The sequence below is a fragment of the Dipodomys merriami genome, unplaced genomic scaffold, assembly GCF_024711535.1.
Source record: "Dipodomys merriami isolate MVZ:Mamm:240054 unplaced genomic scaffold, mDipMer1.0.p SCAF_519, whole genome shotgun sequence".
NCBI classification, from domain to species: domain Eukaryota; kingdom Metazoa; phylum Chordata; class Mammalia; order Rodentia; family Heteromyidae; genus Dipodomys; species Dipodomys merriami.
The window spans coordinates 731,143-751,538 of record NW_027206090.1 but is presented as its reverse complement, the minus strand read 5'-3'; the positions used below and the strand labels follow the sequence as shown (position 1 = coordinate 751,538).

Sequence of the window (20,396 nt, the reverse complement as noted above, 5' to 3'; positions counted from 1 at the left end):
GAGCTCCGCCCCCGGCCTCCTCGGGTGGGGACAGACCCACCTCCACAGATCCTCTGTGCACCCTGAGCCTGCCTGTGCTTCCAGACAAACGCGCCCTCACTTGACGAGTTCCACGTGTGTGTGCCTGCCTGCGTGTGTGCGTGTGCCCACCACGGCCGCTCAGGGCCCCGCCCTGTCCCAGCCAGGGACACCAGGCTCACCACCACCAGGTATGTCCGCTCCCAGCCTTCCCTTGGGCCGTGGCCCAGGAAGAAAAAGCCTGGCACTGTGGGCACCGCGCTGCGGCCGGGGCAGGAGTCAAGCTCCCGAGGCACACAAGATAAAGAGGAATCTGTGACATGTAGCTGAGGGAGGAGGAAGGGAAAGAGAAGAAAGGAACGAGAGAGACAGAGCAAGCAGTTGGAGGGGGAAATGGTCCCCCTCTCCCGCCTTGTCTGGGACTCCAGCCTGGCTCCTGGACCAGGGCGGCCGCTGGGCCGGCTCCACCCACGCGGCACTGGCGCCTCTGGAGTCACGGATGCCCCCCCACGCCTGGGAAAAACCCGCCCACCCCGCCTCTCGCTGCTGGCCACATTCCACAAGGCTGGCCTCACCCCAGGGGAAGCCCCGGGCCCCCAGCTGCAAGGCTGTGTGTGCACGTGCATCGTCACCTGGCTGTGCCCCCCACCCCCGCTGAGTCCCTCAGAGACCCTTGGGGCAGGAAGCTGGGCTGGACGTGTGGTCAGCAGAGAGCACCCCCTCGCCCATCTGCGCCTCCCAGCTCAAATCTTTTCAGAACACCAAGCATTCCCGTCTCCCCTGGAGCTGAGAAACGCCCACACTGTCCAGTCCTGGGAAAAGGAAACCAAGACTCTGAGCTGGCTGGGCGACACGCCTGGGCAGATGGAAAAGAAGAGCAAAATCTGAGGGACCCTCCCCCAAACTGCCCCAGCCCATGTGGGGGGCGGCGGGAGGTGTGGCTGCGGACAGGGAGGCCTCTGCGTCGGGCCCCACCCCGCCCCTCCGGAAGAGGTGCCAGCAACGTGCTGGCCGAGACCTACAGGGCGTCCCAGGACACCCTCTGCCCCGGCCCGCACACGGTGCCGGACAGCAGGGCCCGGCTCTGTCCACAGCCTGCCCGGGAGAGCGGCGGGAAGGTCTCGCCACAGACCGCTTCCAAGGTGTGGTACGGTGGCACACGAGCTATACCGGACGGTATCCGCCTGGCCGGACACTAAACCCTTGAGCGGCTGAAAGCAGAGCCCCGTGAGAGATCGCACAACCCAAGTAGTAGCCGGGCTCAGTGTGCTGCAGGGTGAGGGCCGGCTGGGCCAGCACCCCGAGCCTCCTCTGGGCACAGCTGCCCTACGCTTAAGCCTGGTCCAAGCTGCGCCAGGTCCCCAGCAGCTCGCGCCGCCCGAGGACGGCTTTCGCACTGCCCTCCCAACCCCAGTGACTGCTTGGCTTCTGTTTCTTTTGGAGATTCAGGTCCCGGACCCGTGTCAGCAGAAATGACCCTTAGTTCAAGTGACAAAAGTAGGCCTTTGAGATATTTCGGCTCCAATCCAAGTGGAATCACAAGAGCGAGGAGGCTACACAAGCCCCAAAGACCGGAAGGAAGTAGTGCCCATCGCCGTGACGGCTGGCCAGCCCCGCAGCGCAGCGCAGCGCAGCGGCGACCAAGCACCCGAGGGCGCAGCGGCCACGCTCCGTGATGGGAGTGCGGGCTGCGGCTCCCCCAGCGGCCCTGCCCAGCTGGCCCACGGAGCCCTGCCACACATAGAAGGCAAAGGAAAAACCACGGCTCCAGGGCAGCGCCACTGGCCAGCACGGAGACAAAGAAAGAGAGCCAGGCCAAACCCACGTGGGAGGGCGTCTGGGGAGAGCCCGGGCCCAGGCGGCTGAGCCGGTGGCCAGGGCTGCACCGCCGGGCCTGGGAGCCAAGGCTGTAAATCTCACCCTCCTCCTTCCCGCCAAGACAGCTGTTCCCAGGGCTCTCGGATTACTCTCTGCACCATCTTCCCACTTTCCTTGAAGGGAGGGGGAGGGCTTAAAAAAATAGCCCAGCGGCCGGAGGGGTGCAGGGCACCCACACGGGAGCCTGGGACTCCAGGGCACAGCCCCTCCGCCCCCTCCGCCCGCGCGGGGCCGGCTCCTCCCAGCAGCACCCCCTGCCGCTGAGGGGACTGGAAAGGGTGGGAGGCTGCAGGGGCGCGGGCTCTGCGTCCAGCCCTGCAGAGATGCCATCGGGGCACTGGGAGCCTGGGGAGACCCCGGCCCACCCCAAGCCCCACAGTGTCTGTTCTCCTCGCCTGCTGTGTGCATGGTGCTATGTGCACGCCTTAGAAGTGGGGTCCCCCGGAACTGTGATTTCCACTCCCTCATCACGGGGGAACCAGCACGTCGGAGGCAGGAGACCCACGGAAGCACACACCAGCCACCTGGTTGCCTAACCAGACACGCATTTCCCGCTGTGGCCCCGAGCCCCGGTCCACCTGGTAGAAACACACTTGGCACCAGGACTGGCTCGCAGGCGGTCTGGAGTGTGTGTGCCCAGCCCACCCCACGCACAAGCCACACGCAGGTCCCTCAAGTGCCCTCTGTTCCCTAGTGTGCTGAGGCGGCGGTACTGTGCTCCTCCACCGCCCATCCAGCTCCCAGCACTGCCCCTTGCCCTTCCTCTGGCTTTGCGGTTGCTGCCCAAAAGGTGGGTCTGGCCGGGGTGCCGGGGCCGGCCCACAGAGCTCGGCAGGGCCAGCAAGCCAGGCCCCGGCGAGGCCGATCTGAGGGTCAAGGTTGAAGGCAGCCTAAGCAGACAACCTGGCCGGCTCTCATCCCCAATGAACCACCCAAAACCAGAAGTGGGGACGTAGTCTAAGTGTTAGAACCCCAGGCACAAGCAAATACGCTGAGTAGGAGCTTGGAGCCCTGAGTTTAAGCCTTGGTACTGACATGCAACGCGTGTGTGCCTGCAGGAGGGGATTGCGTGCAGCACGCACGGGCTGCAGGTTACACGCGTCTAGGTAGGTGTGGAGTTAGGGGAGAGGCAGCAGCAGCTGCACAGCAGGCAGGCCCACGCTGGGGGCGGGCGCAGCCGTGGCGCAGTCGGGTGAGAAGCATTAGCAGCAGGCCGGGACGGACCTGCCGCCAAGGCTGCCAGCTGCAGCAGCTCCGCTCCTTTATTTTTTTGTTGGTTTTGGGTCTTGAACTCTGGGCCTGGGCGCTGTCCCTCAGCCCTTTAGCTCAAGGTGAGCGCTCTACCATTTGGGCCACAGCACCACTTCCGGTTTTCTGGTGATTTATTGGAGATAAAAGATTCTCACAGACTTTTCTACCTGGGCTGGCTTTGAACCGTGATCCTCAGATCTCAGCCTCCTGAGTAGCTAGGATGACAGGCGTGAGCCACCAGCGCCCGGTTCCGCTCCGTTCTTGCCGGACACCTGCCAACCAACCACCTCCCCTGCGCTGTGGCCCTGCTGGTGACTACGGGGCTGGCAAGCCTGTGGGCTGTGCAGCCTTCCCTGGACAGGAGGCTTGGGGAGAGGGACTCCAGTCCCATGCCGGCCTGGTGCTAGGCCTCAGCGGGGATGGGGGACAGTGTTAAAGAGCGGCGACCGTCTCTGGGCTCTCCAGCAGCCGAGCCCAGGACGGAGGCAGGGCTGGTGCTGGTACCTGGCACGGACTGGGGAAGTTTTGGACCAGATCTTAAACAAGAGTCCCCTGACCTGTTTCCGAGTCTTCACTATCTGAGGAGCTGGACTCGCTGGTGCTCTCTGACTCGGAGGAGGAGAAGCCTTTCATCTTGGAGGAGCCGGCGACCACGTCCACTTTCTCGGCTGTAAGCCAAACAACAGGAAAGGCGATGAGGAGGTGCTCTTACTGGTCCACAGTTCCCCACGGGTAGCTACTGCCAACTGCCCCAAACATGGTCCGGCCTGGCATTTCCAGGGCACTGGCGCCCTCTGGAGGATTTCTCAAGGATGTGACAGGCCGTGGGGAGGAGTCCCTTCCCAGCGTGGACACTGCTGGTCTGGTCTAAGGCTCACCTACAGCACACCTGCCTGGGGACAAGTCGGGGCTTGCAAGGAGCCGGCACGACTAAAGCCCGGTGTGTTACAGGTCCCCATGCAGACCGCAAGTCCTGTGGTCCCAAGAGAAAGGTGAAGGCATCGAACATGAAAGGAATGCCTGCAAGACTGTTCCAGAAAGGACCAGGCCAGTCATGCTAGAGGACAAACTTGACGTCTAGCTCCAGCTGTCCTCCCGCGGGAGGGAGGACACTGCCCAGCCAGCCGCTGGGAACCCAAACTGCTGTTATTTAGAACCAATGCTCAAAACCATTTCAGGCTGGGCAATGTGGCTCAAGACCAGCCCGGGCAAAGAGAGTCTGCAGAGGTGGGAAGGCGGCTCAGTGGTAGAATGCTTGCTTGCCTGGCACGCATGAGGCCCTGGGTTTGATTCCTCAGCACCACATAAGCAGAAAAGGCTAGAAGTGGTGCTGTGGCTCAAGTGGTAGAGGCTCGCCTTGAGCTGAAGAGCGGAGGGACAGCGCCCAGGCCCAGAGCTCAGGCCAGAGTCCACAAGCTCTCACACCCGAGTCAGGCAGGCAGGTGTGGTGGCGCGCTGTGACTCAGCACAGCGGTCACGAGGTTCGTAGTCTGGGCAAACGCACGAGATCTGACCTGAAGAATAACTTAAACGCAGCGTCGGCCTAGCAAGCGTGGGGCCCCGAGTTCAAACCCCAGTAACCCTCCCACCCTCCGCAAACACCCACCCAAGTCTGGGGCGTGGTGAGGTGCGATGTGGTGTCCTACACTTTGGGAGTTGCTGTCTGGCGGGCCGCCCGTGGGGAGAGCCCTCCTGAGCGGAGGGCTCGAGCATACCTTGGGGTTTCCTTTTCTTCCGCAAGCAGGAGGTGACGTAGCGCTCCAGCTCGCGCAGCGTGGAGGGCTTCAGGGTCTCGAAGTCGATCTCGATCTCGTCGGGGTTGGAGTTCTTGAGCGAGGGCTCCCGGGACTGGATGATGTGCACCACGCGGCCCAGCTTCTCCCCCGGGAGCTTGTTGATGTCCAGGCTCAGCTGGCGCTTCTCCTCGTAGGACATGGGCTTGCACTTGTCCTCCTCCTCCGACTCATAGGCGGGCGGGGGCTTGTTCTTCAGGGGGGCCGGCTCCTTCTTGCTGTGAAGGGATGGGCGGTGCACACCATCAAAACCGGGCTCGCCCTCCACGCACGGAGGGGCCGCTCCCAAGTCCCATTGGGCCAGTGTTCACAGGCAACTGGACTCAAGGCCGGTCCTTCCCCGGGGAGCCCCGGAGAACGCGCCGGGGCCGTGGGAGCTGGGGCTGCGCTCACGTGCGCCCTGCTGCAGGCCCCAGCCCGTCCCACCATCCGGCCCCAGCCCGTCCCACCATGCCACCCCAGCCCACGGGGGCTGCTGGTGAGCGGCCCTCAGCGCCCCAGCCTGACTCCCTGCCTCGGCCCGGGGTGGGTCCTGAAGCACAGACCTCACGCTGCTGTGGCTGCTGTTGGTCTTCTTTGTCTTCTTAGGAGGGAGCTCCTTGGCTTTGCTCTTCTTATTCTCCTCCACCTCCTCTTTCTTTTTGTGCTTCTCCTTCTTTTTCTCCTTCTTGTCCTTCTCCTTTTTCTTTGGTTTGCTCTGCTGGGGCTGCGAAAGGGCTGCAAGCTGTTCGTGCACGGCTTTGAGCTGTGGAGAGGAGGGGCCTGAGATCGGGCTGACGGTGCCACGCCGTGCCACGCCACGCCACGCCAGACAGTGTGGGACCCCATGGGTCAGGGCAGGGCAGGGGCATGGAGCAGCCCTTGGCCTGTGGTCTATCACATCCACCAGATCCCCAAGGAGCCCAAGGCACTGCCTCCCGCAATGCCAGGACGGCAGTGTCCTCTATCGAGCCAGCTGCCCGGCTGGCAGCCACGACCCCCGGGCCGTTCCCCAGAGGCTGGGTGAGAGCACAGATGCGCCGGGCTGATGCGGCCCAGGTAGCACCACGCGCTTGCGAAGGGAAGGGCCAGGCAGGGCCCTGGGGCCACGCGTGCAAGGACCCACCTGCTCCTGGAGCTCGGCCAGCCGCTGGGCTCGCTCCTCCTCCGAGTCGTCAGTGGAACTGTCGCTGTCGGAGGAGCTGTCGCTGCTGCTGTCGCTGGAGGAGGGCGGGGCTGCCACCTTGGTGGGGGGCGGCACCGCGGGGGAGGACACGGCCACCACGGGCTCCTCCGGCTCGTCCGGCATCTTGGCAAAGCGCATTTCAAACACATCCTAGGGAGGGAAAGCCATTCCGTGAGGGACCGTGTGGGAGGGCCGTGGAGCTGGGCCCTCTCTCCGTGGACGGGGCCGCAGGGGCCAAAGCCTGGGACCGTCTTCTAACATGCCTTTCCTAGGTCTCTTTTGTTGTTGTTGGCTGTGAGGCTTGAACTCAGGGCCTGGGCCTTTCTCTCCGAGCTTTTTTGTTCAAGGCTAGCACTCTACTGTTTGAGCCACAGCTCTACTTCCAGCCTATTAGTGGTTCATTGGAGTTAAAGAGTCTCCTGGACTTTCCTGCCTACACTGGCTTCGAACCACCATCTTCAGACCAGTAGTAGGATTACAGGAGTGAGCCACCAGCACCCACCAGTGCATTAACCCGAGGGCACCAGGGCAAGACCCCAGAAACACTGCTCAGGCCTGTGGCTGGCACAACAGGAGGCTCTGTGGCCGTTAGTTTCCACCCGGGCAGAAAGCGCGAGGACTGCAGTCTGAGCCCTCAAGGGAAGAGGAAGGAGCACGGGCAAAGGCCAGGCAGCGCGCCTGACAAAGCCCACAGACCAGGAGCGCTGCAGCAGGAGCAGCGCGGGCCCTGGCTGCGGCCCCGGTGCGGGATGCGGGACACAGGGCAGCAGCGGGGGGGCACTGAGCACTCAGGAGGAGTTCCCTGAGGAAGTGCAACCCGGCCAGGCGGGGTTTGCAGGCACAGGGCCAGGTCCTGGTGTGTCCTGGGACCTTCTGCCTGGAAGCCCCGGGGACCCGGGGGAACAACGTGGGGTACCCCTGCAAGACATAGGCAGCCAGCCGGGTGGCAGAGGCCCAGGGACTCCATGACTACCGCAGTGGTGGGGCGGGGCGGGTGTGGCGGAGGGCAAGGTGCCTCTGAGCTGCACGTGGCCGCTGTAAGCATGGTGTGTGACTGTCCGCGTATCTATCCACCCCGCTGCAGTGACTCCCCCAGTCTTCACTGTGATTCGGGGAGCGGAGCGGACGGAGGCGCTGCTCCCCCAGGCAGAATGCACCTGGCCTGCCGGCAGGACCTTCCTGACAGATGCGGCAGACGTTAGGAAGGAGAGTACCCGGACGCGGCCAGGGAAGCAAGACCAGGCAGAAGAAAGGGCTTCACAGCAGCCAGGCCGCGGCGAGGCAGCGCCTGAAGCCAGCCGCCAGGCCTGCGGGGCGGGACGGTGGCGTGCGGGGGGAGGGGAGGGGTCACGCGCCCCGTCCCAGGATGAGGTGCTGGGGACGCTGTCTGTGTTCACCCTCGGGCACTCCCCCTGCCATGGACAGATCTGTGCTCTTCTTCCAGACTGGCTGCCACGCACACAAGGCGCGAGCGAGGCCCTTCCCTTCCCCTGCGTGCTGGGGCTGGCGGTCAAGGCCAAGATCAACAGCAAGGGGTACAGGCGGGACCCGCGGGGTGGGGAGGAGCGTCCACGGCGGGGTGGGGAGGAGCGTCCATGGCAGGGGCCCGCGGGCTCCCGCTGTGCAGCCGCGCTCCTCGTCCGCGGGATGGCGCTCTGCGGGAGCCGGACAGCCACATCGACCCCATCCTGCCCTGTGCTGGAGGAAGGAAGGGCTCCTTCCTGCATGCGAGACACAGAGCCTGCTGGGAACAGCCCATGGGCTGGGTCCCGTGCCAAGAGGCCCCAAGCCATGGGAGCAGCGGGACGGGGCAGTGTGGCCCGCAGGGCTGCCGCAAGTCCAGCAAGAGGCCAGGAGAACAGAGCCCCGTGGCCCACCAGAGGGAGTGGGGGCCTGAGCCCCGCTCACGGCCGGTCCAACTCTGGTCAGCCCCTCGCCACGCCCACCCCACCCCACCCCACCCCTGCGCAGTCCGGTCACAGGTGCTGGTGGACCTCAGCGCAGCGCCCGGGGCAGAGAGCAGGAGTTTCTCCTTGCCAGTGCGTGGACCAGCCTCATCCCCCGTGGTGGCCATCAGGTCCAGAGGAAGCAGGCCTTCCCGCTTAGTAACCACGACGATGACGATGACGAGACAGACGCGCTCAGATGCCAGCGTCCCACCCTGACGCCCCTTTGGAGGACACAGGCGGGGAGGCCCTGGGGAGCCACATGCTGGGCAGAGCGTGAGTGGAACCCAGCAGGGCGCGTTTGCGCAGACTGAGCTCAGAACGTGCTGCCCCTGGTGCGCACCAGACCCCAAGTCCGCAGCCTGCTTCTCCTCCCCGCCGCAAAACACAACTGCATGACACTGGACACTGTCCACTCCACACCCGCTCCTCCCTGAGGTAAAATTTGGGCGGCCGCAAGGACTGCCGTCACTAGCACACTTCGTAGCTGCTCTTCAGAACGGAGCTGAGCGCAGGGGCTGCTCTGTGCCACGCTGTGCTGCCAGCCTTCAGCCCACGCCACTCGGGAAAACAAGACCAGACACAGTAGACAGCCTTTTCTCTCCTTTCAATGTAATAGTTCAAAATAGCATTCTTCCATGCCGATGGAGTGTTGGTTTGGACAAACAGAGACATGGATGCCCAATGTGGGCAAAGCTACCCCTACCCCATCTTCCCAGGAGAATGGGGTAGAGGGAAAAGGGAGGGAGTCAGGTGTGTAGACAATGTGAGGCACTACTGCCACCTGGTGGCCCAGTTCAAGAATTGCAGTAAAACTACAAAGTGCTAACTTTCAATGACGGGACAGGCACCAAACACGAATGGCAAAGGGGCTGTCTATGAAAACAATACAGTACGCAGTCCAGAACAAAACCACGTCCAACTGAGGGAGGCAAGCGGAGCTCCCAGCACTCAGAGCCTTGAAGAATCCAAGTCTGACTGACTTCCTCCTCCTTTTCTCTCCCTCTCTCGTGTGTGCACAGGAGGTGCACGGGCATTAAAAAGACAGCCCCCCCGCATTTGGTCATGCCCCCATAACAAGGGCCAGTGAGTAAAAATGCGCCCCTATTCTCACAGGGCAGTGTTTTTCCCTCCACAGGAGTTGGGTCTCTGAATCAGGGGCACGCGGTGTGTGACAGTGGGAGGAGGAAGGGACTCTGCCGAGCCTGGACCTGGAACGCATGCCGGGGGCCAGAGAGCTGGGGTGCGGACCAGGTGTGTGACTCCGATGCCACTGTGCTGTAGAGACACAGGTCAAAGGCTTCCCAGGGCCTCACCTCAGCCCAGAAAGCACAGGCCGCCGTGAGGTGGGTGGTGTGTGTCAGCTCACACAGCTCTTAGGACAAGTCAACCTGCCACAGCCTTGGGGTGAAACGGCTGGGAGTTCTTATGGGAATTCTTAGAACCTCACATGGCTCCTTCCTGAGAATTTTAAAAAGCACGAAACATTAATTTTTTTTTTTTTTGGTCAGTTGTGGGACTTGAACTCTGGGCCTGGGCGCTGTCCCTGAGTTCTTCAAGATTGAGGCGAGCACTCTACCACTTGAGTCACAGTGCCACTTCCCATTTTCTAGTGGTTTTTATTGGAGATAAGAGCCTCACGGACTTTCCTGCCCGGGCTGGCTTTGACTCGAAAACCTCAGATCTCGGCCTCCTGAGTAGCTAGGATGACAGGCATTAGCCACCGGCACCCGGCACAAAACATTAACTTTTATTCTCCCGAGATGTTCAACCCTGACCTTATTACCCAGAGAGAAGGAAGCCCTGCTGAGGAATGTTCTTCCAGGGGCACCGCAGGGTCTCAGCCTGGAGGAAGCGCCTGTGGTCAAACCGACCGTGGAGAAGGCCACCCTACAGCCACAAGGCGAGCAGTTACTGTAGCTCATGCATGTGTGCCTGGTACGGGTGCCCCCTTCTTCCCCCCCCCCCCCCCCGCTCTGTTGGTTTGAGACAGCTGTGTTTTTTTTTTTTTTTTTTTTTTGTCGGCCGTGGGGCTTGAACTCTGGGCCTGGGCGCTGTCCCTCAGCTCTTCAGCTCAAGGCGAGCGCTCTACCACTTGAGCTACAGCGCCACTTCCGGTTTTCTGGTGGTTTATTGGAGATAGGAGTCTCATGGTCTCTCCTGCCCGGGCTGGCTCTGAACCGCGATCCTCAGATCTCAGCCTCCTGAGTAGCTAGGATTACAGGCGTGAGCCACCAGCGCCCGGCTACGACAGCTGTGTTTTGAAGAAGAGATCGGGACACGCACAGAGCACACACTCTCCAGACAAGGGCAACAGGACACGGGTGGATGAATGGGTGGTGGGAAGCAGTGTCCAGTGGGAAAACCCATAATAAAACCAGCCACTTGATCTTAATAAGTAACCCTGACTTAATGCGTGCGCCTGCCTGGGTGAAATTCACTCCTGCGGCATCATGGGAAGGAAAGCGAGAGGCACAGTCTGCCAACGCCACAGGGTCTGGCCCACCTCCCCGCCAGAGCCTCACCTGGAGCTTGCGTGCCATGGCCACCACCTCGTGGTCAGGCGGGTTGTACTTGTAGCAGTTGGAGAACATCAGTCGGACGTCGGCACCAAATTCCTGAGCATCTCGGTACTCACGGGACTCTAGTTTAGACTGGAAAAACAAGACAGGCTCCAGTTTGCCACGTCTGCTTGGGCTCTCCTTGGGGGAGAGGGGAGGGGCGTGGCGTGGCCTCGTGACCAGCAGCAGCACTGTGCCCCAGTTCTCAAACGGCATCTTAGCATGGAGGTCGCCAGCACTGGCCAAAGAGCAAGAGAACACGGAAGCCCAGGAGGCAGAGGAGGGCTAGGCCCAGTGCTGTCTCCCGCTGCTGGTCCTATTCCAGCCCACAGAGAAAAATGACGGGAAGAAGTCCTAACAAACCCAAAGGGGCTCAGAACACGCGGAGAACACTCGGGCCGAATGTCCTCCCGCGTGTCATCCCCTACAGGGCGAGGTGTCTCCCGCAGGAGGCCCCACCACACAGCTCTCTGGGAGCGCAAGAGGCGCCTGCGTCTGGGAGGCACACCCACACCCAGGACAGGCGTCGGGTCAGCGCATGGCCCCACCGCGTCCAGCAGGGGGCGCGGGCGTCTTTGGGAGGTGCGGGCGCTGCTCACCTTGATGGTGCTCATGTCCATGGGGTGCTTGATGATGTCGCAGTAGTCGTGCAGGCCCAGGGCCTCCACGTCCACGGGCTTGTAGAAGGGCCAGGCGTAGGCCGCGTGCTTCTTGGCGAACATCTCCTTGAGAATGCCGCTGCAGCACTTGAGCTGCTCCGAGACCTTGCTGCTCTTCTCCGGGGCGAGGTGCTGCTGCGAGTCAGGCACGTCCTTCTTTGGGGGCTTCACAGGCCGGCTGCTCTCCCGCCGGGGCCCCAGCTTGGCCGTCTTGGGCTCTGGGGCCAGTGAGGGCGGCTCGTGGATGGGGTCGATGGTGGTGGGGGTGGTGGTGTCTGCTTTCCTCTTCACCCCCTTCTTAGTCTGCCGGAAGCATACAACGGGCTAAGGCACGGCCGCTCAGGGTCCCCAAGCCCCGCCTAGGGTCCCCACGCTCGGGGGAAGGAGCCAGGACAGGCAGACACTGGGGCTGGGAGAAGCCACGACTCTGAGTCTGGGACTTGCTCAACACCAGACACCTGCCCTCGCCAGATATCCCCTGGGAAGGACGACTCGGGCTAGATGGCAGCTACAAGAGGTCCTGGAGTCAAGGAAGGGGCAGCAACTCCCGGGCGTGCATCACGGGCCCTCACAACACAGGGGACAGTGCTAGTGAGCCGGGATGGGCTCCGCGCAGACCACCCACAAGGCCAGCCCGTCCCTGGGGCTGCGGCCTGCAGCGCCGGGACCCTTACCTTCACGGGCTGGGGGGCGGCGATGATGGGTGGGTGGCTCTGCACGGGCTGCGGAGCTGCAGTCGGTGGGGGCGGTGGCTGGGGGGGCACCGGTGGGGGCATCTGCAGCGGCTGGGGGGGCACCACGGTCATGACAGGAGTCTGGACGATGAGGTCTGGGGTGATGGCGGGGAAGGGGTGAGGCGCGGTCTGCACGGGAGGGGGGCTCTGCTGAGGGGTCTGGGTCTGCGGCGGAGTTGATGCTTGCGTTGTGTTCGGGACCGTGGACACACCTGGCTTTGACGTCCCTAGCAATCACAAGAGGACCAGGAGCTCAGAGGCTGTGCGGACGCGTGTAGCTCGCCTGGCCAGGCCACCAGCGCCCCATACTGCACTTCCCGGCCCCACACCACGCACTTCCAACCCCACACCGTGCACTTCCCGGCCCCACTCTGCGCACTTCCTGGCCACATCTCTCCTCGCGAGAAGGGAGGCCCAGGACAAAAGAACAGGAATGCCAGGCCGAGCGCAGCAACACCAGCCCGTGTCGGAGCGGCCGCGCTCCCCGAGTGCAGCCTTCCGAGTGTGCCCTCCTGTCCGGGGCTAGCAAACCCCCACCCAGCCAAGTGCCCCGTGAATGGACGCCCTGCCTCCTGGTGATGGGCAAGGGCAGGCAGCTGCTGCCCTGACGGCTCCCACGGCCGGGGCTCTGAACGAGCAGGTGGCCAGCGCGCACATGCGCCGTGCACGCCGGTATGGAAAGGAAACATGCCCCAGTTCCCTGGAAAAGCTGTCTTCACCCACAAGCTCCCCTCGAGGGATGAGGGGAGGTTCTGTCGAGTCCCCCCGTTCTTCCCCAGAGCACCCCACTTGGGCTTCTCCAGGGGTTTGACACCTTGAGGAGAGGTCGCAGGTGCAGACCACAGCCCTGGCCCTGGACGAGGCCCAGGCCCCTCAGGCAGACACAGGGTCATCATCCCACGGGCACAATCCCGAAGACGGGGCTGGCAAGGCTGGTTTTCCTCGGTGACTCTGGGCACTGGACTCCCCGATACCACTGCCCCCTTGGGGCAGGAGGGGCAGCTAAAGACATGGGGAGAGGCAGCGCGGGAGGCACTGCGGCGGAGCCCGCCCTGTCCTGGATGGCAGCGCCGTCCAGCGGCCTTCGCTTTGGGGGGGTGGGGTGGCGGTAGCGGGCCACAACACAGTGACAGAGGCGCAACTGAGCACGCTGGGCACCGGAGCCGTCCCGGCGCCAGGCCACACCGCTAACAGGGCTACAGCACCGGGACACTGGTTGAAAATACTTCTGGTTGGATTAATAAACACATTTTTTATTGTTATTATGAAGGTGATATACAGAGGGGTTCTATACAGTTATATAAATTAGGTGAAGAGGACACCTCCTTTTGGACCATGCTGGATTAAAGTCTTTACTCTGGAATGGGAAGCAGCCCTTGGGGTAGAGCTCAGGGCAGAGGCCTTGTCTAGTGTATAACAAGCTAGGCTCAATCTCTAGCACCAGACGCAGACACACAGACAGAGGAGAAGTACAAACCTTCTACTGCACTGACAAGGTATACACTTGTTGACCTAAGTCCACCAGCCACGCGGGGGCCAGTGATTCTAGCTGAAAGCCGGGGGGGGGACGGGAATGGGGGGCTGCGAGGGGCCGGCCCCCACTCATGCGGAAGCGCAGGGGGGACGGGAATGGGGGGCTGCGAGGGGCTGGCCCCCACTCATGCGGAAGCGCAGGGGGGACGGGAATGGGGGGGCCTGCGAGGGGCCGGCCCCCATTCATGCGGAAGCTCAGGGGGGACGGGGGGACGGGAATGGGGGGGCCTGCGAGGGGCCAGCCCCCACTCATGCGGAAGCTCAGGGGGGCCAGGGGGATGGGAGGTCCTGCGAGGGGCTGGCCCCCACTCATGCAGAAGCTCAGGGGGGACGGGAATGGGGGGGCCTGCGAGGGGCCAGCCCCCACTCATGCGGAAGCGCAGCAGCCCATCGTTAACATCACCTCTGACCTCCCCGCCACCTCCAGTCCTGCGGCCACACGGTACTCTACCTGCTTCTTTCCTCCCGCGTCCTCTTCCTTTTGCCTGGACTATCATGATCTCCGTTTCTTCTGTGGGCAGCTCATTGATTTTTTGCAAGAAGAGCTTCTCCAGAGCTTCTGCCATCAAGACGATGTCATCTCCAGGCTGTGTGGGGAGACAGGCGGGGTAGAGCGAGCGGGGAGTGCGCCCACCGCCTCCTGTGGACAGGGCACCCAGCCCCCCCCCATGCTTGGAGCATCACACGCAGGGTCCTTCCTGGGCTAGACCCTAAGGGGCCACAACCGCCACACGCAGGGTCCTACAGGAGCTATCTGCTGTGCTTCCCTCGCTCACTGCTCTACCTCTCTGCGCTGAAATCCATCCTGAACGTCCTGGAGCCTAAGCGTCTGCTGAGCTCAGCCAATCCTGACCGGGCCCTTCCGGCTTTAGGGCCTCTTGCACAGCAGTACTCAAATGGCACTGGGTTCTGTGCAGCAATGTCTTTGCAGGGGTCCGACAGTGCTCTCCCGCGTACCCCAAGGCAGCTCCAAGGGGCGTGCTCGGTACAGGCCCCTGCTGCCTGGGTGGTGAGCACTAGGACTTCACAAAACACAGGAAACTTCGAGAAACTCACCTACCCATCTCTTCTGGGCCATTTTACCCACTACACCAGCAGAGGCCAAAAGCTGAGTTCTGTAAAGTCTCCCTCCAGAGCCGTTCTATTTGAAAGGGTTGGTTTTAATCACATCTGTGGTCTCAACTGTGAACAAATGATCTGGCTTCATGGCACAGCCGAGCCCAAAGGTGTGGCTACGGGGTGGGGAAGTGACCTTAGGTCTGCATGGAAGAAGGGGGGGGGACCCCCGATTCTATGACCAGTCTGGGAGGCTGTGCCCACGCGGGCCGGGCCCTGCGCCCTCGCTTTCACTCCAGGCTCTGTCCGGGCATGGCTCCGCAGGATAGGACACCCTCTGAAGGCCTCTTCCCTGACAGTTACGCCGCTCACTGGGCCGCAGCCGACCTCATGCCTCTCTTCTAGACATGCTGAGGAACTAAAGCTCGAGGACCCAGCAGCAAGTGCTCAAGCTAACCAGGACAGCTCACCGCAGCCCCGGGCCTCCTCCCCGCCGCTCCGCTCTGGCAGCCCCGTTCTCCTTCCCTTCCCCAGGCTAGCAGGATCCCGCCCTGCATCTCACCTTGTTGTAGATGTAACAATTTGTAAACATAGTGTTGAAGTCCTGGATACATTCCTGAGCATTCCAGTAGTAGTTGTTTTCTAAGCGCTTCTTTATTGTTCCCATATCCATAGGCGTTTTAATGATTTTATAGTAATCCTAGGAAGGAGGCAGAGTAAAGAAGGCCAGTTACCCAGTAGCCGGGCTGCCTGGCCCGCAGATCTGTGCCTCACTCCACGGGTAAACCGAGGCTCTTCTGTGGTGTGAGTGACTCAGGGAAACCCAGAATAAAGTAGATTGGATCAGAAAAGAATTTCAAAATACTGCTTGCAAGACAGAGGGGAGAAACAAAAGCTGCCAGCTGCCCCACCTGGACCAGACTGTCTTCATCAAAATCGATTACTTTGCTTTTCTGGTGTTAACTTTTCATTTTTAATAAACAATGGGAAAAGCCGGGCGCTGGTGGCTCACGCCTGTCATCCGAGCTACTCAGGAGCTGAGATCTGAGGATCGTGGCTCAAAGCCAGCCCGGGCAGGAAAGAGCTGCCCGTGAGACTCTTATCTCCAATAAACCACTAGAAAACCAGAAGTGGCGCTGTGGCTCAAGTGCTCACCTTGAGCTGAAGAGCGCAAGGATAGCGCCCAGGCCCAGAGTTCAAGCCCCACGACTTACAAAAAAATAAAAATAAACAAACAATAGGAAAAACCACACAGGCTTAAAAAAAGAATAAAGGGGGCTCTAAGCCAGGCGCAGGTGGCGTGATCCTAGCTAGTCAGGAGGCTAAGATCCGAGGATTGTGGTTCAAAGCCAGTCTGGACAGGAAAGTACGTGAGACTAGATATATCTCCAATTAATCACCAAAAAGCTGGAGGTAGAGCCGTGGCTCAGGTGGCAGAGCTGGGCCAGCCTGGAGGGGAAAAGCTGAGGGACAGCACAAGGCCCTGAGTTCCAGCCGGAGGACAGGAAGGAGAGTGGAGGGGGCTTTTACTCATTAAACAGAGCCAGCAGATCCTCTCGTGCAACTTCACTGTTCATAAATGCAAACTGCCACAACACCAGTGCCGGAGCCCCTGCCCCTCTCTCCGCACCCCTGCGTCTTATCCCTTGGACTTCCAAGAGGGCCACACCTCGCTCCCCTCCCCTTGCCCAGTCCCTGCCACCCCCCACCGCTAAGGATCAACCAGACCAACCAAATGAGGCAACCTGGACAATCTTCACAGTCCTCAATAAAAACACCTCCGTGCGCCCAATCCCGAGCCTTCCAATCTTGTTCCCCCCAAAGTGCCAAACTCATTCCAGCCAGTAACATGGATGCCTTGGAGAGCTCAAAACCAAACCGCTGTTCTCACTGGCCTTTGCTTAAAGCTCTGAACCCAAAGGCTTATTTCCCGAAACAAGGAGCCTGGAGGCAGAGCGGCAGCTGCTTGGGCTTCCAGGCAGAGGCTACAGATGGCGCTGGGCCGGCGCCCTTCTGCCGTGAGGCAATGGGACCATCCCATCCATGCTCAGCAGCAGGGTGGGGCAGAGCGGCTACTGGAGGGAGGGCAGAGCAGGCCATCAGGCGGCAGGGGCAGCGGGTAAGGAAGGCCACGCTAGCACGAGCCAGCATCCTCCATGGTATTGGCTGCATGGTACAGCCAGGCAGGAGGCCAAGAGCGGGCCTCAACACCAAGCTGCACACTCTACTGTGCTCAACCTTCTCAAGAGTCGAACCCCAGCACCAAGCCCTGCGGAAATCTAAATTGCATTGTACGGCCTCAGGACTCGGAGAACAGTGCTCAGTGTGTGCACCTGTGCACCGGCTACAGAGTCAAGGGGACCCAGGACAAAGAGGAGAGCTTAGGACGAGAGCAGCGTGCAGGGGCAGGAGATGTGGGCTAAGGACAGGTGGGGATCTGAAAGGCATCACGAAGCAGGAGAGGGGGTGTGGGGCTCTCTCCCTGCAGCTCCCAGGAAACACGGTGACTGGTGAGCCACAGGGGCCCAGCCCGCCGGGGGCAGCCCACAGCGAGAGCTGCGGGGCCATTGTGACCTTCACCGCTCCCCTCTAAACACACGGGGTCAGTGCTGCCAGTGTCCAGCCCCCTCTCAGGTCACAGCCGTCAGAGGGCACCTAATGGTGGAGCTGGTGCGCACAGCAATCCTGGCCACCCTCCGGAGCCCGGCTGCGCTGGGCACGTGGCCTGAGTCCCACCGGCCGGGCTGCCCTCACCCTCGCGTGGGCATGCCATACGCCAAGCCGCCCGTCTGCCCGGCTTGCCCGCCTGCGCCTCCAGGCCTCCGCGCTCACTACCCTGGTCTCCACACACACACTTGCTCTTCAATTCCATGGTTCTTCACATCGTGGCTTCACGTCCCGGCCTTTAGTCCTCCACTGCAAATGTGACTTCCACCTCTGCGTCAGGTCCCCAAGGCCAGCGGGGTGGGAGCTGACGTGGCGCAGCAGGGGCTGCTGCTGTCTGCCGCACAGCTCCTGTGTCCTTGCTGTGCGCCCTGGCGTCCACTCCTCTGCGCTACACGGGCCCCTCAGCCTGCTGCCCGCTTCCCAGCTTCCCCTGCACCCTTCTCCGGAGCCAGCTCACCACCCAGCCACCTGGAGGCCCCCGGCCGCTCTCCCCTCTCTGTTTGGTAGCACATACGCATACACGTGACCGGGCCCCCCTCCTCCAGGAACGTGGGCTTGTGGACGGAGCCACTCCTCCACCAAGCCGCTCTGGACGCAACACTGCCGCTCACTCCACTCTCTGGGGGAGGGACTAGGCTCCCAAGGGGGGGGGGGGTGAGAGACTTAAGCAGAAGAATGAAAGCATGCCCATGGCTCCCGGAGGCTCAACACTGGGGAGCCCAGCTGGCAGAGCTGTCTGCTAGGGACGCAGGGAACGAAGTAGGAGGAAAAAAAAAAAGAACCTGAACCAAAAAAGCAAAAAGAAGCCAGTGGGCGGTGGCCACACACCAGGTGGGGACAGCAGCCATGCGCCCGCGCCCCGCTGCCCTCTCCCCTCGTTTCCCTCCCCAGACCCCAACAGCTACAGAAGCAGGCAGCTCGTCCTTTCTCTTCCAGAGGGGCTGGGCTGGCGTCTCAGGACTGCCGATAAACGCGGTGTGGAGCTAGCGTTCTGAGCTCTCACTGTGACCCAAACCCATGCGCACCGTCCCTCAGAATCTGCCCCCCCAGGAAACACACGGGGGAGGGGGGGGGAGCAGGGAGGAGCGAGGTCCGAGCTACTCACAGGGAGGTTCAGCTTGACGGCGTCCACAGGCTGCTGGAAAGGCCACGCAAACTGGTGTTTCCATAGCGTCTTGAGCACCACGCGGAGCAGGTATTGCAGTTGGTTGGTCAGCCTCTTGGGCTTATTGGGGTTGGAGGTCTCCGGGGGCGGGGGGTTGGTGCTGGCTGCATTGGCTGGCTGGGGTTGGGCCTGAGCCTGCGTCGTAGACATCTGGGAGGTTTCTAGTCCATCCCCCATCACTGGCAGATTTCTCAATCTTGTCCCAGGGCCGCTCTCCGCAGACATGCTAGTGATCCCATCACATTCTTCACCAGGCTGTCTGCAAGGAGGAGAAAAGTCCCATCAGAGACCAGCCATGGACAGGCCACATGCAAAACCTGCTTTCCTCCAAGACTCCCCACACAGCAGCCAGCAGAAATCCCCGCCTGAGGGCCAAGGCAGGGATGCAGGTGCCCCGGGAAAGCCCTGTCTCAGAGTGGCACGGCCCCTCCCCACAGTAAGCGTCCAGGGGGTGAGGGGGGGGGCCCACATCTGGTACTGATGTGCAAATTCTTGTCTGTGGGGTTCGGCCAAGCCAGCGATTCCCAGGCAGGGCGGAGCAGGAAGGACAGGCCGCCCCCCTGCGTGCGTGGGCTGCCCACACAGCCCTCTGCTCACACCAACATCGTTTTCTGGGTAACTAAAGTAACGTAGGTGTGCTGATGAAATAATTCCTCTAAAGGCTGTCACTGGTAAGAAAAGAAGCCCGGGCTGGGTGTGTGGTTCACACGTGTAGCCCAAGCTATTGAGGTGGTGGTGACCAGGGGGCCCACAAGTCTGGGCAGAATGTGAGTGAGAGCCCAGCTCAGTCAACAAGCCAGGTGCGGCCAGCTCAGCTGGGGGTGGGCGAGGGGGATGCCCCAAGTCCCAGCTCAGTCAACAAGCCAGGGGTGGGATGTGCTAAGCTTGGCAAAAACACAAGGCCCTATCTGGAAAATAACTAAAGCAAAGCAAAGCAAAGCAAAACAAAACACCAAAGGGCTATGAGTGTGTGTGTGTGTCTATCAAGTGGCAGAGAAGAACCTACCAAAATGAGGTCCTGAGTTCCAAACACTCCAACTCCGTTATACTGCCAAGAAGAAAAGAAAACTCCTGACCTACATCTTATTATCCAGAATGAGGCACCTCTGGGACAATACCTTGACTGGTGCCCAGTGCTCTTCTGAACACATGTCTGAGGCCTCTCCCCGCCCCCCCAACCCGGACCGGGTGAATGACCCCAGCTGATGTCTGGAAACCTTGCAACCAACATCTTCAGAGCACACATCGGTGCCCTGTCCAGGTTTTCCAATGGGACAAATGGGAAGACATACACTCATGAGTTAAGGGATTTGTGGTTTTATTGCAAAATACACTGCAGGACACACTGCTCAGAGCTCTTGTGCTTTAATGAGAAGATACAGACCGGCCTTTGAGAATTTCTGCTTTGTTTTGGTGCATTTGTATATGCCCGTTTTTTTTTTTTCGATGTATTTTTCAGATAGTGTTTGGCTTTAGTCCAAGCTTCCCCCTACCTATGTCCCCTGCGTAGCTGGGATTACAGGTGCTCACTGCTACCACGTTCGGCATGTTGGTTGAGACTGGGAAGGAGGTGTGTCTCACTTTTTGTCTGGGCTGGCTTGGAACCCTGATCCTTCCACCATCTCTACCTCCCAACTGGCTGCAACTTTGGGTATACATTCCACCCACTGTTTGCGACAGTTTGCTACCATGAGAAAATGGTTCAAATTGCTTTATTTCCCATCTAAAGTCACAAAGTCTATAAACTGGGGGCCAGCTGCATCTATAGGAATGAGGGTGGAGTTGGGCAGAGGTAACGAAACCTTTCTGGCTGAGACATCTGGCAAGGGCATAGGAAGAGGCAAGTTTTTTCACCACAGGGAGGAGGACACAAGGCAGGTCAGGGAAGGCCGACTGGCTCTGCGCCTTCATTCTGGAAGGGACTTGGTGAATCCAGAAACAGCTTTATGCCGCGGCACTGACTGCTAGTG

The 20,396-nt window shown here is 61.1% G+C and overlaps 1 protein-coding gene across 1 annotated transcript in view; it reads right to left on the bottom strand.

Annotated features, from left to right (window-relative positions):
* LOC138811012 (bromodomain-containing protein 4-like) overlaps positions 1 to 20,396 on the bottom strand; it is a 74,550-nt gene that overhangs the window by 10,719 nt on the left and 43,435 nt on the right. Inside the window, 10 exon segments of the mRNA XM_069998490.1 lie at positions 3,705 to 3,815; positions 4,863 to 5,158; positions 5,486 to 5,685; positions 6,046 to 6,255; positions 10,577 to 10,705; positions 11,212 to 11,574; positions 11,946 to 12,232; positions 13,990 to 14,125; positions 15,157 to 15,294; positions 18,367 to 18,685. Of these exon segments, the coding sequence (XP_069854591.1) occupies positions 3,705 to 3,815; positions 4,863 to 5,158; positions 5,486 to 5,685; positions 6,046 to 6,255; positions 10,577 to 10,705; positions 11,212 to 11,574; positions 11,946 to 12,232; positions 13,990 to 14,125; positions 15,157 to 15,294; positions 18,367 to 18,651 (2,155 nt within the window). The 5' untranslated portion in view covers positions 18,652 to 18,685.